General features: G+C 47.9%; 1 protein-coding gene across 1 annotated transcript in view; it reads left to right on the top strand.

The window, feature by feature from the left end:
- Nucleotides 1–17,234, top strand: part of COL14A1 (collagen type XIV alpha 1 chain) — a 258,070-nt gene that overhangs the window by 107,137 nt on the left and 133,699 nt on the right. The window contains exons 16-21 of the mRNA XM_063924450.1: nt 3,710–3,849; nt 5,574–5,706; nt 6,031–6,078; nt 6,846–6,985; nt 8,466–8,595; nt 16,563–16,685. Coding sequence (XP_063780520.1) covers nt 3,710–3,849; nt 5,574–5,706; nt 6,031–6,078; nt 6,846–6,985; nt 8,466–8,595; nt 16,563–16,685 — 714 coding nt within the window. The remainder of the gene's footprint in view (nt 1–3,709; nt 3,850–5,573; nt 5,707–6,030; nt 6,079–6,845; nt 6,986–8,465; nt 8,596–16,562; nt 16,686–17,234) is intronic.

Raw genomic sequence — 17,234 nt, 5'->3', positions numbered from 1 at the left:
CTCGAGTGGAGGGGTGTTGTATCCTCCAGACATCTATGAGTTGAAAGTTATGTAGTATCCTCCTAACTCTACGGTGCAATTTGTCCGAATACCTAGGGGAGGGGTTGGAGGAGTCTAGTCTGGGTTCCAATGACCAGTTTAAATCCCCGCCAAAGAGCAGGACCCCATTAATGTGTGGTTGGGCTTGTGTGAGAACTCTTTCCAAGAAGCCCGGCTGTATCTTGTTGGGGGCATAAACATTAAGAAAGGTAAAGGCTCTATTGGCGATAGTGCAGTTTATAAGGAGAGCCCTGCCAGGGACAAGTTTATGGCAAACAACGTCTGCCAGGGCGACATGTCTGGCAAATAGGATCGCTACCCCCAGAGTCTTACCCTCCACGTTATTTGAGAAATACCCTGTAGGGAAGTCTCGATTCCCGAGAGAGGGGGCCACCCCTTCTTTAAAGTGGGTTTCTTGCACAAAGGCAACGTCTGCTTTCTCGGCTTTCAATTCTCGTAAGGCCCTTGACCTCTTCTCAGGAATGTTGAGTCCCCGGGCATTAATAGAAACTACTTTTAGTAACGCCATTTACCTGTTCCAAAAAGAAATAGTAAGTCTGGTCTGACACCGGTCCCATCGGCATAGGGTAGGGCTTGGGCGTTGGAGTGCCTAGGTAGTTTTGGGAAGGAGGAGAGAACCTGAAGAAGAGAAGGGGAGAAAGTAGCGGACAGAGGAAGAACAATAGAACAGAAAAGCGAAACAATATAGAACATTTGAACAAATGAAAACATAACACCGCTCCTGGTGAAACGAACGACGGGGACAATGTTCCCGTCGATCGTACCAGGACCAAACATTGCGGTGTAAGTGGGGTAACAAGGGAGGGACGGATCGGCCCTCCAACACGGACTGTGTCAGTGTAACATAATTAACGACCACGATAATATGAACATTGCATGTCGCAACAATAAGGGCAATACTGTAACCGAACTATGGTAATGCAGTCAAGACCGTGACAAAGTTGCTTCTGTCTCCCTCTATTCGGGGAACTGAGTGGCCATGTCTCTCGGGCATGATGTGACTATCAAACATAGAGACGGTGACCCGGGAGGCATCGTGTCCCCCAACCTCAGGGTGCCTCAAGGGAGGGAGTCTTTCTGTAGGAGCCGTGGTCCCTCCCGCAGTGACTCGACATATTGAAGCAGTCCTCTTTATTCCAATCAAACGTGGGTAGTGAGAGAAAGATGCCACTCCAAAGGTGGGGTGATTAGGTCTTCGTAGCCGAGTAGGATGATGAAGATGACGGGGACGGAAGGGAGCGGTTCCGTTTCTGTGCTGCTGAGGGGGATCCCACGGTTTGGAAAGGCATATCAGCCTGGGGCGGTTGGGGGGGGCGAATCCTCGAGCCTACGGATTGCCAATCGGGGACCAGTACTGGGTCAATAGATAGGGTGGAGCAGAAGGGGGTTACATCCTCAGGGGTCCTGATCGTTGCAGACCGGCCATCATTAGTTGCTGTGATGCTGAAGGGAAATCCCCATCTGTATTTGATGTTGTTTTTGCGAAGGGCATCTGTTAGTGGTTTTAATTGACGTCTAGACTGTAGGGTGTGACCAGAAAGGTCCTGGAAGACCTGAATAGGTGAGCCGTTGAAGTCTAGGTCACCGGCGTTACGAAGTTTCCTGATTATTTCTTCTTTTTGGCTGTAGTAGTGTAGACGGCAAATAATGTCTCTTGGACGGTCGGACTGCAAGCCTCTGGGGCGCAGTGCTCTGTGTGCCCTGTCGAAGATGATGGGGTCGTTCGGGTCGGTTTCCAGGACTGCACCAAAGATCTTATTCAGGGCATCCGGGATGCTTTGCTGTGGTATGTCTTCAGGGATGCCCCTCACCCGCAGGTTGTTTCTACGACCCCTGTTGTCTATATCATCAAGATGGTCGTGCAACTTCTGAATCTCCTCCGCTTGAAGTCTGATAGTATCCACCAATGCGTGTTGAAAAGCGTTGGAGTCCTCTCCCCTGGTCTCCAATATTTCAATGCGAGAGCCCAGCTGAGTCAGTTCCGACCGGAGTGAGGACACCTCAGAGTGGACCACATCCCGCAGTTTACTCTCCAAAGATGTAAAGTCCGCTTTAGTGGGCAGAGTCTGCAGGAGGGCGAGTACCTTCTGCATGTCCTGCTGTCCAGCGGGGCTTCTATCTGGTGTAATCACCCTGGGTTCACCTTGCTTCTCCAACCTCTCAGCATGTGCCGGAGAGGAAGGCGTCGATGGAGTCGCCATATCTGTATCTTTCCGGAGATTGAGAAACCTTCGTAAATCTGTGCGGGGGGTGACGTCAGACTGGCAAGCAGGGGTTTTTACTCCCCTACGTCTCCTGCGGCTCATGGGTGGCAGGAAGGGGGTTTGGGCGTCGGAGCCTGCACGGCCAGTACTGGAGCAGGGGTGTCGGGCGACCCAGTACTTCAGGTCATACCTTGATTACTCCCCCGGACCCGTATCCCAGGGCTTGGGGCTGATATTCACAAATCCCTATGTCGCCACCTTGTAGAAGAGAGTGTCATATGCAGTGGTGAGTGCGTTCGGTAAGTCGCTTAATTACAGACATACCTGGGTGGATGCGTTATCATGTCGGACCTAGCGAGAGACTGCAGAGTCCGCAAGACAGATCTGTGGTCGTTTGGGTGATAGAACGTGTCAGAAGGCGTCAGCCGGCCTCCCTCGAGACGGCCCTACATGGCGGCAGGAGGAGGCATCTATTTCCTTTTGAGTGGAGACTTGCTGATCGCACTGCGGTGAATTTTCATAGGCAAGGTGCTTTGTTATAATACAGACAAGTATAACAATAGGAGAGGTGAGATGAGATGTGACAAGGATCCACAAGGGGGAGCCTCTCTTCTCTATGTCAGGCTAAGAATGTGCATTCAGGGTTAGGCTGGAGTTCTGTGTCGGCAGCTCCCTTCCCCGACACCTTAGTTGGCCGCAGGGCTAGAAATCCCCCTAGTTCAGCAACTCTTAATGTGGGTGCTTTTCCAGGTGACTGCCAGGATCCAAAATGGCGCCGCCAGGTCACTCACTGCAGGTGCCTGTATGCCCCATGTATATATATAGACCCCACTTACGGGGTACACTCAGTGGTGGCAGTGGCTTGGGTCTCCGAAGCCCAGGAGGGGTCCCAGGAGACTCGCTGTGTGCAGCGGCGGCCGCGCTCGGCCCCGGCAGCGGCACCACGTGACCGGCGCCTCTCGCAGCAAGCTGACCGCCGGGTACACGGGGGACCGCCGCACCGAGCGGCACGGCCAGGGAGAGACTCACCTAGAACAGATGTGGAGTGGTGAGTGGTGTAGGGGCTTCAGGGGTAATGCGGACGGCTCCTTCTCGGCCCTCCGCCGCAGGGCACCGAACTTCCGGTCCGCGGCTGCTCCGAGCGCGAGGTCCCGGCTCCAGCAAGCAGGGTAGGCCGCAACCCGCACGGGTACAGGGGGCACCCGCCGGCTCCGCAACCACCCTGGTCGATGCCTGGGGGGCCCGGGCAGATAGATAGGGGGTGATAATTCCCCGAGTACTAGTACAATTTAGCAGTTAAAACTGCTACTATCTCAGGAGCTCGTGTGCTGCACAGCCTCCTGCATCCACGACCAGGCCACGCCCCCCGCGTGCATCATGTTTAATTATTTAATTGTAACAATTTTGTTTATTGGAAATCCTGACGGGGATATATATTTTCACAGACCCAGTCCCAGCTCCCCGTGACCTGGAGGTCAGAGATATAACCACAAACAGCTTCAGAGCTTACTGGAAACAGTTTGCATCAGACATAGTCATGTACAAACTGCAATGGATCCCAACCAGCGGCGGCAGCACCCAGGAGGTAACTAACCAATGCTACTCATTATTCCACATGGAATAGAGTCCTGTTCCACGAAAACTCTCCATAGACCTTCATGGCGTTTGTAAGGGCAACACTTACTTGTGATTTGTATTTAGGGCAATGGCTGCTGGGTCTGTCCTTTTTAAAACGTGAACTCATTGCTCCCACCCATCCAGGATCCATTCACCTCCTGTTGCCTGTACCATCCTCGCCTCTGCCTGGCTATATTCCTGGACTTCACACACCCCTTTGTTCCCACCATCCAGTCTATCTCACAATCATGCCGCTTCCCCTTCGCAAAATCTTTAGAATCAGGCATTTTCTCACCACCAATGTCACCAATACTCTCATCATATCCTACCTGGACTACTGTAACCTACTCTTTTCTGGCTTTTCCGGCTTTTCCAACGCTCCCCACTTCCATCTATCCTTAAAGCTTCTGCCTACCTTATCTTCTGCCTCTTTCCCCTTGCTGTGCCGACCTCACTCCTCTGCCAAATACTTACTGGCTCCACATTAAACTCAGAGTGCAGATCGTATTCCTTACCCTCATGTGTAAAGCCCTGTGGGGCAGATTTATTAAGCCTGGTGAAGTGATAAAGTGGAAGGTGATAACTCACCAGCCAATCAGATCCTAACTTCCATGTTACAGGCTGGGTTTGAAAAATGACAGTTAGGAGCTGGTGCATTATCACCTTCTACTTTATCACTTCACCATGCTTAATAATTCTGCTCCTGAGTCACTCCACTCCCACCAACATCTCCAACCTTCCAATTACACTACCTCCCGCCTTCTATGCTCCTCCTCTGACCACTGCTTCACCTCAGCTCTGGTCTCCGACTTTCACTACAGCACCCAAGATTTCTCCGGTGTAGCCCATATACTATGGAACTCACCCCCCACGCTCTACCAGACCCTCTTCCAGTATCCACACCTTGAAGCGAGCCCCTAAAACTCATTTCTATATAAACAGCTATTAGCCTCCCTCATAACTCATTGCTCTAACACTCTCTTTATCAGTTCTCCCTCCTAGTTATATCATTCTCTCTTAAGCGGAGATGTATCAAGGCTTGGAGAGAAATGTGGAGAAGTTACCCAAACCAGCCAATCAGCTCCTAACTGTTATCTCATAGATTGTGCTAGATAAATGACATATAGTGATTTGGTGCTTTGGGCAACGGCTCCACTTTGACTCTATCCAAGACTTGATACATCTTTCCCTTAGAATGTAAGCCCTAATAGGCAGGGACCTCTTGCCCTGTTCTCCCCTCATAGCACTATCCCTGTCACCGTTAGTTCGCCCTGGGCCCCATGCACACAGACACATGATATCAGTGTCGCCGATGAGAGGACTCAGGAGCTGATTTGCTCTGTAAACTCTCAACGTACGAGTGCTCAAACTGTGGCCATATTGGCTGAGTGGCAAATTAAGGGGTTCCCACAACTTAGGCTACCACAAGCCTTAATCTGGCCCTGAGTACATGCCGGAAACATAACATCCCTTAGCAGTGTAGAGTTGCACTAGCCTGGCGTAGCCATCAGTGCAGCCACCGGGGGACCCAGCGGATCTGGGAAACACCACATTCTGCTAAGGAAAACTTAATATCATGAATTTTACCCAAAACCAATTTCTAAGTGGGTTTATTTTTATTGTATCAACACACGGTGAAAGTGACTGGCTGTTATCAATGTATGACCCGTGCAACTGCTGTGTTCTGTCTAGGTTCTCCTGAAAGGGAATCTCAACTCCCATCTTATTGAGGGTTTGCAACACGCCACGGAATATGAAGTCTCTCTGTCGGCCATCTTTGCTGATGAGGCAGAAAGCGATACTCTTTCAGCTTTGGCAACAACCTGTAAGGCATCAATCTACTTATTTACCTCAGGAGAATTGGTTTTCCTGTGTATATACATATTGCCCATAATGTAAAACTAAATTCATTTGAGCTCTGTCATATCATGTTAATATCATCACTCGTATATCTCAATGGCCATTTTATTGACAGGGGCCCCCACAAGTTAGTTGCCCCGGGGCCCCCACAAACATTAATCCAGCCTTGATTAATATGATGGTGCTGGGCCACACATATAGCACGGGGAGGAGGGGGGTCATGTTTTTACGATTCATCCATAAATAAAAAAATATGTTTTTAAATGATCTGTGTTTCTCATGTTGTCAGTGACGCGGACCACAAGGGCCCCAACGACTGCAAGACCCACGATGGCAGGTATGTGATATGATGATTATATGATATCCTCAATAAGAGTGGGCCATGGAACGTATTCAGCAAGGATTGCAGTTTCTGCTAAAAAGCAGTTGCTGCGATCAAATAGTCTCCGCCCAGAGATAGAGGAAAAACGTCCATTGCAGAAATTGCGAATGCATCGCAATATGTGGGCTGATCGCAGAACCATACGCAATTACCGGAACATCGAAGATTTTCCCTATCTGCACCAGGCAAGGTCATGCACAATTCTTGTGACACAGGAGGCTGGAAGTGGTCGTCGCTGACATCAGAGGCCCTCCGTAAAAACGCCTCGGCACGCCTGCGTTTTTTCAGACACACCCAGAAAACGTTGGGTTTCCGTCCAGAAACGCCGGCTTCCTGTCACTCAAACAGCGTCTGCATTGCGATCACAATGTGTATGCATTTTCTGTTGCTATTATTACTCTCGTGTGCAATGCGAACGCTACACATGCGCAGTCGTTAGAAAATCGGCCAGATTGCGATACGCAAATTTTGCAATCCTTACTGAATGAGGTCCCATGTGCGAAGGCTGTAACAATCGCCCTATTGTTTACTGTGGAGCGTTCTCCTGAGGAGTACAAATGAGCATAGAGGGCTTGCTTTACTTTACATTTAGGAAAAAAAATATTTAATTTCTTTTCTAGCAAGTGTGTCTCCATTACTGTAATGTATACATATAAAGTATATAGTGTATATATACCTGCAACTGTTATTTTATTTATTTTATTGTATTTCTGCCATCGCAGTTATCCGCCTGGGCATTAGAAATCTGCGCATAAGCGATGAGACCACGTCTAGCCTTCGGGTGTCCTGGCAGATGTCCGATGCCAATATTCGGCAGTACATCGTGTCCTATATCACTGCGTATGGCGATCGGGAGGAGGTGGTAAGCTTGCACGGAACTCGTGTATTTTCCATAGAGTGTGCATTATATCAGTAATGGGCAGCCGGATACTACTCATGGTCACGTGTGCGGCCCCCTAACACCTACAGGCGGGCAGCGCATTATTTGTCATCTCATATAAACAAGCAGGGAAAATCCTGTGATGTGTGGCCACGTGTACCCGCCAAACTTGGACGTTTTTTAAAGGGGCAATCATGTAGCCTTATAGATGATTGTCCCTTTAAAAACACGTCCGCGTTCTGCCAACATCCCACGTGGCCACCGAACTCGGACTTACATCCCGGCCAATAGCTGTTGTCTCTCTCTGTGACTGAGAGAACTGTGGTTCTTCCAAAGCTGGAAACGCCAATTAATATTAATGGACTGGCTCTCCAGCATAAGTTGTCACTGTATCCGATCTCTAGGTCACTTAGTCATTAGGTCGACCACTTTTGGTCGACTTGGTCTATAGGTCGACATGGTCACATGGAAAAAGGTCGAAATTAGTTTTTCAATTTTTTTTTTTTTTTTTTACAGTTTTTAACTTTTTCATACTTTACGATCCACCTGGACTACGAACCTGTGCCAAGCGCAGCAGTAGTGGAACGAGGAACCTTGCCCGAAGCACGGTGAGCGAAGCGAGCCGTGTGAGGGGACATGGTGCACTATTTGGGGTTTCCCGTCACCTTACGAAGAAAATGACACCCAAAAAATTTAAAAAACCTCATGTCGAACTTTTTCCATGTCAACCTTGTTCATGGCAACCTAATGACTGTGTCGACCTATTTCAGGTGTCGACCTAGTCACTGTCGACTAATGACTGTCGACCTAAGTGTGATCGACCCTTTGATCCACACCCGATGTCACTGTGCAGAACGTAATGGTCACTTCCCATCTCCTGTGTGCGTGCGGGTAATAAGGTGACATCTAGAACGGGTTGGGTATATTTTGTTGACATTCATCAGCTCAACATTCATAATGTTGACGGTGTCCATGTCGACATTAACCACGACACTGCCGAGATTTCTTCATTATTAGGATGTCGATAAAATATTCCTGGTGGTCCAGCGGTAACTTACCTTGTTCGGCGGGTCCAGCGGCTTCACCGGTGTCTACCGGGTAATGCTAAGCTCTAACCCTAACCCCCTTCCCCCAGTCTAACCCCTTACCCTCCATTCCCATAGCCTAACCTAAGTGTCCGCATTCTGAGAATGTCGGCATTTCACATGTCGATATTTTAGATGCTGATGGTGATGATGTTGACATTCTGCAGATGTTGACATGTTCCATGTTGACATTTCAGCAATGTCGGAATCATAACTGCCAACACTGTGGTGCTTCAGGTGTGAGAGTACCGCCGTTCCGCTGATTACAGGAATGCATTAAGGATCAGACCCTTCTTCCCATTCAGCCCAACTGTTCAGTAACATCTCCCACTTACAGTATATACAGCGTAACACACATTTCCATCTTGTGTCCACAGAAAGTTGTGTCCAACAGGGATAATGACCTTGTGCTACAGTCTCTGCTGTCGGACACAGAGTACAAAGTCACCGTGACCCCTGTGTATTTCAACGAGGAAGGGAACGGGGTATCCGCATCTGGGAGAACATGTACGTACACGCTATACATATAAACTGCATATTTACGTGTTAATGTATTGTACATTAGATCTAAAATTACACGGATCCGCCATCTTTGGGGTCTGTAAGTGGCCTTTTAAACGGTAAGTACTTATAATGAAGAAAAAAGAAACTACAGAAAAGCAATGACACGTTATGGAATATAACATAATATACTGGATAATATATAATAATATAATATAATATACTGGATAATATAATAATATATAATAATATAATATACTGGATAATATATAATAATATAATATAATATACTGGATAATATATAATAATATAATATAATATACTGGATAATATAATAATATATAATAATATAATATAATATACTGGATAATATATAATAATATAATATACTGGATAATATATAATAATATAATATAATATACTGGATAATATAATAATATATAATAATATAATATACTGGATAATATATAATAATATAATATAATATACTGGATAATATAATAATATATAATAATAATATAATATAATATACTGGATAATATATAATAATATAATATAATATACTGGATAATATAATAATATATAATAATATAATATAATATACTGGATAATATATAATAATATAATATAATATACTGGATAATATATAATAATATAATATAATATACTGGATAATATAATAATATATAATAATATAATATACTGGATAATATATAATAATATAATATAATATAATATACTGGATAATATAATAATATATAATAATATAATATAATATACTGGATGTCCATTATTGAGTTCAGAGACATTTTCCTTACATCTGTGTACTTACTGGAGTCCGATCATTTGTTAGGCAGCCTAGGCTACTGCCTGGGGCCCATGGGCACCAAATCACTGTCACCCATGTCCCATGTGCATTTTTTGTCTTTGTTTACAAACAAAGGGGTCTATTTACTAAGCCTCAGGTGGAGAGAAAGTGGCTGGAGATAAAGTACCAGCCAATCAGCTCCTAACTGTCATTTTTCAAACCCAGCCTGTGACGTGGCAGTTAGGAGCTGATTGGCTGGTACCTTATCTCAGGCCACTTTATCTCCACCTAAAGGCCCGTACACACTGGTCGATGTATCGGCCGTTCTCTTGAACGGCCGATACATCGCGGGACCGTCGGCCAGTGTGTACGGGCGATACGTCTGTGAACTCCGTCGTTCACAGACGTATCACGTCGGCCGCGCAGCACAGCCGATGGCCAATATATCTACCGATATATTGGCCCGTCGCTGTGTGTGTACGGGGCGGTCGTCCGACCGTCCGTACACATGATGCGGCGGCCGGCGGTGATTGACAGGTGAACTGGGCGGGCGCGAGCGCCCGCCCGCCCAGTTCATGACGTCAGTCCCCCGACGTATCGGGCAGTGTGTATGCTCAGCACACTGCCCGATCCGTCCATAGATATATCTGCCGATCAATTGATCTGCAGATATATCTACTAGTGTGTACCCACCTTAAGGCTTAGTAAATAAACCCCAAAGTGCAATATTTACTAAAGCCTTGGAGAGAGATAAAAGTGTATGAGATAAAATAACAGCCAATCAGCTCCTAACTGTCATTTTTTAATTCCTGTCTGTGGCATGGCAGTTAGGAGCGGATTGGCTGGTACTTTTGGGGTCATTCCGACCCGTTCGCTCGCTGCGTTTTAACGCAGCAGAGCGAACGGGTCTCTGCTGCGCATGCGCCGGTGCCGTAGTGAGCCCGCGCATGCGGGACGGCCGAAGGCCGTAGCAGGACAGCGATCGCCTCTGCCTGATTGACAGGCAGAGACGATCGATGGGCGGTAGGGGGTGAAACGGTGTAGTTTGGCCGCCATTTCGTAGGCGCGGTCCGGCCAACGCAGGCGTGGCTGGACCGAACGGGGGGCGGGCCTCAGCGGCTGCGTGACGTCATACGAGGAGTAGCTCCCGGCCAGCACGCTAAAGCTGCGCGGGCCGGGAGTTACTCCTGAAGTGCTAAGGCATCGCCGCTGTGTGATGCCTTGGCACTTCAGCAGGAAGGGGGGGGGGCAAACTGACATGCGGGGAGGACTAGCCCTGTGCTGGGCGTCCCCCCGCATGTCAGGAAAGATGATCGTAGCTGTGCTAAATTTAGCACAGCTACGATCAACTCGGAATGACCCCCTTTTTCTCTATCGTCCTAGTGGATGCTGGGGTTCCTGAAAGGACCATGGGGAATAGCGGCTCCGCAGGAGACAGGGCACAAAAAGTAAAGCTTTAGGATCAGGTGGTGTGCACTGGCTCCTCCCCCTATGACCCTCCTCCAAGCCAGTTAGATTTTTGTGCCCGGCCGAGAAGGGTGCAATCTAGGTGGCTCTCCTAAAGAGCTGCTTAGGAAAGTTTAGCTTAGGTTTTTTATTTTACAGTGAGTCCTGCTGGCAACAGGATCACTGCAACGAGGGACTTAGGGGAGAAGAAGTGAACTCACCTGCGTGCAGGATGGATTGGCTTCTTTGGCTACTGGACATTAGCTCCAGAGGGACGATCACAGGTACAGCCTGGATGGTCACCGGAGCCTCGCCGCCGGCCCCCTTGCAGATGCTGAAACGAGAAGAGGTCCAGAATCGGCGGCAGAAGACTCCTCAGTCTTCTTAAGGTAGCGCACAGCACTGCAGCTGTGCGCCATTTTCCTCTCAGCACACTTCACACGGCAGTCACTGAGGGTGCAGGGCGCTGGGAGGGGGGCGCCCTGGGAGGCAAATGAAAACCTTTTTTGGCTAAAAATACCTCACATATAGCCTCCGGGGGCTATATGGAGATATTTAACCCCTGCCAGAATCCGTTAAGAGCGGGAGACGAGGCCGCCGAAAAAGGGGCGGGGCCTATCTCCTCAGCACACAGCGCCATTTTCCCTCACAGAAAGGCTGGAGGGAAGGCTCCCAGGCTCTCCCCTGCACTGCACTACAGAAACAGGGTTAAAACAGAGAGGGGGGGCACTAATTTGGCGTTAGAAATATATAAAAAAGATGCTATAAGGGAAAACACTTATATAAGGTTGTCCCTATATAATTATAGCGTTTTTGGTGTGTGCTGGCAAACTCTCCCTCTGTCTCTCCAAAGGGCTAGTAGGTCCTGTCCTCTATCAGAGCATTCCCTGTGTGTGTGCTGTGTGTCGGTACGTGTGTGTCGACATGTATGAGGACGATGTTGGTGAGGAGGCGGAGCAATTGCCTGTAATGGTGATGTCACTCTCTAGGGAGTCGACACCGGAATGGATGGCTTATTTAGGGAATTACGTGATAATGTCAACACGCGCCAAGGTCGGTTGACGACATGAGACGGCCGACAAACAATTAGTACCGGTCCAGACGTCTCAAAAACACCGTCAGGGGTTTTAAAACGCCCGTTTACTTTAGTCGGTCGACACAGACACAGACAGGGACACTGAATCCAGTGTCGACGGTGAATAAACAAACGTATTCCTTATTAGGGCCACACGTTAAGGGCAATGAAGGAGGTGTTACATATTTCTGATACTACAAGTACCACAAAAGAGGGTATTATATGGGATGTGAAAAAACTACCGTAGTTTTTCCTGAATCAGATAAATTAAATGAAGTGTGTGATGATGCGTGGGTTCCCCCCGATAGAAAATATGGGCGGTATACCCTTTCCCGCCAGAAGTTAGGGCGCGTTGGGAAACACCCCTTAGGGTGGATAAGGCGCTCACACGCTTATCAGAACAAGTGGCGGTACCGTCTATAGATAGGGCCGTCCTCAAGGAGCCAGCTGACAGGAGGCTGGAAAAATATCATAAAAAGTATATACACACATACTGGTGTTATACTGCGACCAGCGATCGCCTCAGCCTGGATGTGCAGAGCTGGGGTGGCTTGGTCGGATTCCCTGACTAAAAATATTGATACCCTTGACAGGGACAGTATTTTATTGACTATAGAGCATTTAAAGGATGTATTTCTATATATGCGAGATGCACAGAGGGATATTTGCACTCTGGCATCAAGAGTAAGTGCGATGTCCATATCTGCCAGAAGAAGTTTATGGACACGACAGTGGTCAGGTGATGCAGATTCCAAACGGCACAAAGGTGTATTGCCGTATAAAGGAAGAGGAGTTATTTGGGGTCGGTCCATCGGACCTGGTGGCCACGGCAACTGCTGGAAAATCCACCGTTTTTACCCTAAGTCACATCTCTGCAGAAAAAGACACCGTCTTTTCAGCTTCAGTCCTTTCGTCCCTATAAGAGTCATATCTGCCCAGGGATAGAGGAAAGGGAAGAAGACTGCAGCAGGCAGCCCATTCCCAGGAACAGAAGCGTTCCACCGCTTCTGACAAGCTCTCAGCATGACGCTGAGACCGTACAGGACCCCTGGATCCTACAAGTAGTATCCCAGGGGTACAGTTTGGAATGTCGAGACGTTTCCCCTGCGCAGGCTCCTGAAGTCTGCTTTACCAAGGTCTCCCTCCGACTAGGAGGCAGTATGGGAAAAAATTCACGAGCTGTATTCCCAGCAGGTGATAATTAAATTACCCCTCCTACAACAAGAAAAGGGGTATTATTCCACACTATATTGTGGTACTGAAGCCAGAAGGCTAGGTGAGACCTATTCTAAATCTAAAAAAATTTGAACACTTACAAAGGTTCAAATCAAGATGGAGTCACTCAGAGCAGTGATAACGAACCGGGAAGAAGGGGACTATCTGGTGTCCCGAGACATCAGGGATGCTTACCTCCATGTCCCAAATTTGCTCTTATCACTAAGGGTACCTCAGGTTCGTGGTACAGAACTGTCACTATCAGTTTCAGACGCTGCCGTTTGGATTGTCTACGGCACCCCGGGTCTTTACCAAGGTAATGGCCGAAATGATGGTTCTTCTTCGAAGAAAAGGCGTCTTAATTATCCCTTACTTGGACGATCTCCTGATAAGGGCAAAGTCCAGGGAACAGTTGGAGGTCGGAGTAGCACTATCTCGGATACTGTTACAACAGCAGGGGTGGATTCTAAATATTCCAAAATCGCAGCTGATCCCGACAACAAGTCTCCTGTGCTTAGGGATGATTCTGGACACAGTCCAGAAAAAGGTGTTTCTCCCGGAAGAGAAAGCCAGGGAGTTATCCGAGCTAGTCAGGAACCTCCTAAAATCAGTGCATCATTGCACAAGGGCCATGGTAAAAAAATGGTGACTTCCTTCGAAGCAATTCCAGTCGGCAGATTTCATGCAAGAACTTTTCAGTGGGATCTGCTGGACAAATGGTCCGGATCGCATCTTCAGATGCATCAGCGGATAACCCTATATCCAAGGACAAGGGTGTCTCTCCTGTGGTGGTTACAGAGTGCTCATCTTCTAGAGGGCCGCAGATTCGGCATTCAGTTTTGGATGTTGGTGACCACGGAGGCCAGCCCGAGAGGCTGGGGAGCAGTCACACAAGGAAAAAATTTCCAGGGAGTGTGATCAAGTCTGGAAATTTTTCTCCACATAAATAAAGCTAAGGGTAAAATTATAATGCTCTAAGCTTAGCAAGACCTCTGCTTCAAGGTCAGCCGGTATTGATCCAGTGGGATAAAACATCACGGCAGTCGCCCACGTAAATAGACAGGGCGGCACAAGAAGCAGGAGGGCAGTGGCAAAAACTGCAAGGACTTTTCGCTGGGCGGAAAATCATGTGATAGCACTGTCAGCAGTGTTTCATTCCGGGAATGGAAACTGGGAAGCAGACTTCCTCAGTAGGCACGACCTCCACCCGGCAGAGTGGGAACTTCATGGGGAAGTTTTCCACATAATTGTAAACCGTTGGGAATTACCAAAGGTGGACATGATGGCGTCCCGTCTGAACAAAAAACGGGACAGGTATTGCGCCAGGTTAAGAGACCCTCAGGCAATAGCTGTGGATGTTCTGGTAACACCGTGGGTGTACCAGTCGGTGTATGTGTTCCATCCTCTGCTTTTCATACCTAAGGTACTGAGAATTATAAGACGTAGAGGAGTAAGAACTATACTCATGGCTCCGGATTGGCCAAGAAGGACTTGGTACCCGGAACTTCAAGAGATGCTCACAGAGGACTTATGGCCTCTGCCGCTAAGAAGGGACTTGTTTCAGCAAGTACCATGTCTGTTCCAAGACTTACCGCAGCTGCGTTTGACGGCATGGCGGTGGAACGCCGGATCCTAAGGGAAAAGGCATTCAGGAAGAGGTCATTCCTACCCTGGTCAAAGCCAGAAAGGAGGTGACCGCACAACATTATCACCACATGTGGCGAAAATATGTTGCGTGGTGTGAGGCCAGGAAGGCCCCACGAAGAAATTTCAACTCGGTCGATTCCTGCATTTCTTGCAAACAGGAGTGTCTATGGGCCTCAAATTGGGGTCCATTAAGGTTCAAATTTCGGCCCTGTCGATTTTTCTTCCAGAAAGAATTGGCTTCAGTTCCTGAAGTCCAGAAGTTTGTCAAGGGAGTATTGCATATACAACCCCCTTTTGTGCCTCCAGTGGCACTGTGGGATCTCAACGTAGTTCTGGGATTCCTCAAAACACATTGGTTTAAAACCAGTCAAATCTGTGGATTTGAAGCATCTCACATGAAAAGTGAACATGCTCTTGGACCTGGCCTGGACCAGGCGAGTGTCAAATTGGTGGTTTTTTTCTCAAAAAAGCCCATATCTGTTTGTCCATTCGGACAGGGCAGAGCTGCGGACTCGTCCCCAGTTCTCTCCCTAAGGTGGTGTCAGTGTTTCACCTGAACCAGCTTATTGGGGTGTCTTGCGCCTACTAGGGACTTGGAGGACTCCAAGTTGCTAGATGTGGTCAGGGCCCTGAAAATATAGGTTCCAGGACGGCTGGAGTCAGGAAAACTGACTTGCTGTTATCCTGTATGCACCCAACAAACTGGGTGCTCTTGCTTTTAAGCAGACTTTTGCTAGTTGGATGTGTAATACAATTCAGCTTGCACATTCTGTGGCAGGCCTGCCACAGCCAAAATATGTAAATGCCCATTCCACAAGGAAGGTGGGCTCATCTTGGGCGGCTGCCCGAGGGGTCTCGGCTTTACAACTTTGCCGAGCGGCTATTTAGTCAGGGGCAAACACGTTTGTAAAATCCTACAAATTTGATACCCTGGCTAAGGAGGACCTGGAGTTCTCTCATTCGGTGCTGCAGAGTCATCCGCACTCTCCCGCCCGTTTGGGAGCTTTGGTATAATCCCCATGGTCCTTTCAGGAACCCCAGCATCCACTAGGACGATAGAGAAAATAAGAATTTACTTACCGATAATTCTATTTCTCGGAGTCCGTAGTGGATGCTGGGCGCCCATCCCAAGTGCGGATTATCTGCATTACTTGTACATAGTTACAAAAATCGGGTTATTATTGTTGTGAGCCATCCTTTCAGAGGCTCCGCTGTTATCATACTGTTAACTGGGTTCAGATCACAGGTTGTACAGTGTGATTGGTGTGGCTGGTATGAGTCTTACCCGGGATTCATAAATCCTTCCTTATTGTGTACGCTCGTCCGGGCACAGTACCTAACTGAGGCTTGGAGGAGGGTCATAGGGGGAGGAGCCAGTGCACACCACCTGATCCTAAAGCTTTACTTTTTGTGCCCTGTCTCCTGCGGAGCCGCTATTCCCCATGGTCCTTTCAGGAACCCCAGCATCCACTACGGACTCCGAGAAATAGAATTATCGGTAAGTAAATTCTTATTATTTCTTGCCACTTTATCTTTCCAAGGCGTAGTAAATAGACCCCAAAGTTGAGAAGGAGTGCCCATGCCAGTGTCTTGTCTAGAGGTCTGAAGGTGCAATTGCACAAAAATAGACAGCTGCTCGCCCATTACACTCATTCCAGAGGGAGTCTTACTTTCTTCATATTGAATATTCAACGAGAATTTTCCAATTTGCACAATTAGCGAAGTGGCCATAGCTAGCATGCGATTGTTTTCTGCACCTATCCCGCCTGTTTCTTCCCACAGTGCCGCTGTCTGCGCCAAGGAACCTGCGTGTATCTGATGAATGGTATAATAAGCTACGGGTTACGTGGGACCCCCCTCCATCCCCCACAATGGGATACAGAATTGTGTACAAACCTACAGCAGGTGAGTCGTATCCATGTATGTAGCATGCTGGAAGTGTACGGAAGCCAGGTTACGTCACAGGGTGGAATGTAGTATATATTACCCTGACGCTGCCTGGCGCAGAGTATTAGTATATTGACAGTGGTGTCACTTACCTCGCTACGAGGGTAACCTGGACGGTAAAGCAACATTGTCCTAGTAATCTGACCCCAGAAAGGGTAAAATCCTGAATGAGAAGAATTGCTCTTGCACAGGATTTAGCACTCAATGAAAGTATAAATACAAGTGGGAATCTAGAAAAATCACATTAGCCACCTGGACTTCTGAAACGTTATCCACCTGCCAAATATCAGAGATTTACGTCTCACTTCCACGCTAGCTCCCCAGGAAAAGCTAATTTGAGTGCGGAAAAAAAATCACTGTACTCCCAGAAGCCAACGGTGAAAGTGATGAGGCCAAATCCTCCGAAGGCACATTCAAGTATGCGGCTCACCACAAGCAATTTAAACGCTTCCAGTTGGCTGACAGGTTAAGTGTCCCGCCAGTAAGGCAAAGGACTCTGAGAATGTA

This window comes from Pseudophryne corroboree, chromosome 5, assembly GCF_028390025.1.
Source record: "Pseudophryne corroboree isolate aPseCor3 chromosome 5, aPseCor3.hap2, whole genome shotgun sequence".
Lineage (NCBI taxonomy): Eukaryota > Metazoa > Chordata > Amphibia > Anura > Myobatrachidae > Pseudophryne > Pseudophryne corroboree.
The sequence above is the reverse complement of the archived record's forward strand: the minus strand, read 5'-3'. Positions and strand labels throughout refer to the sequence as shown.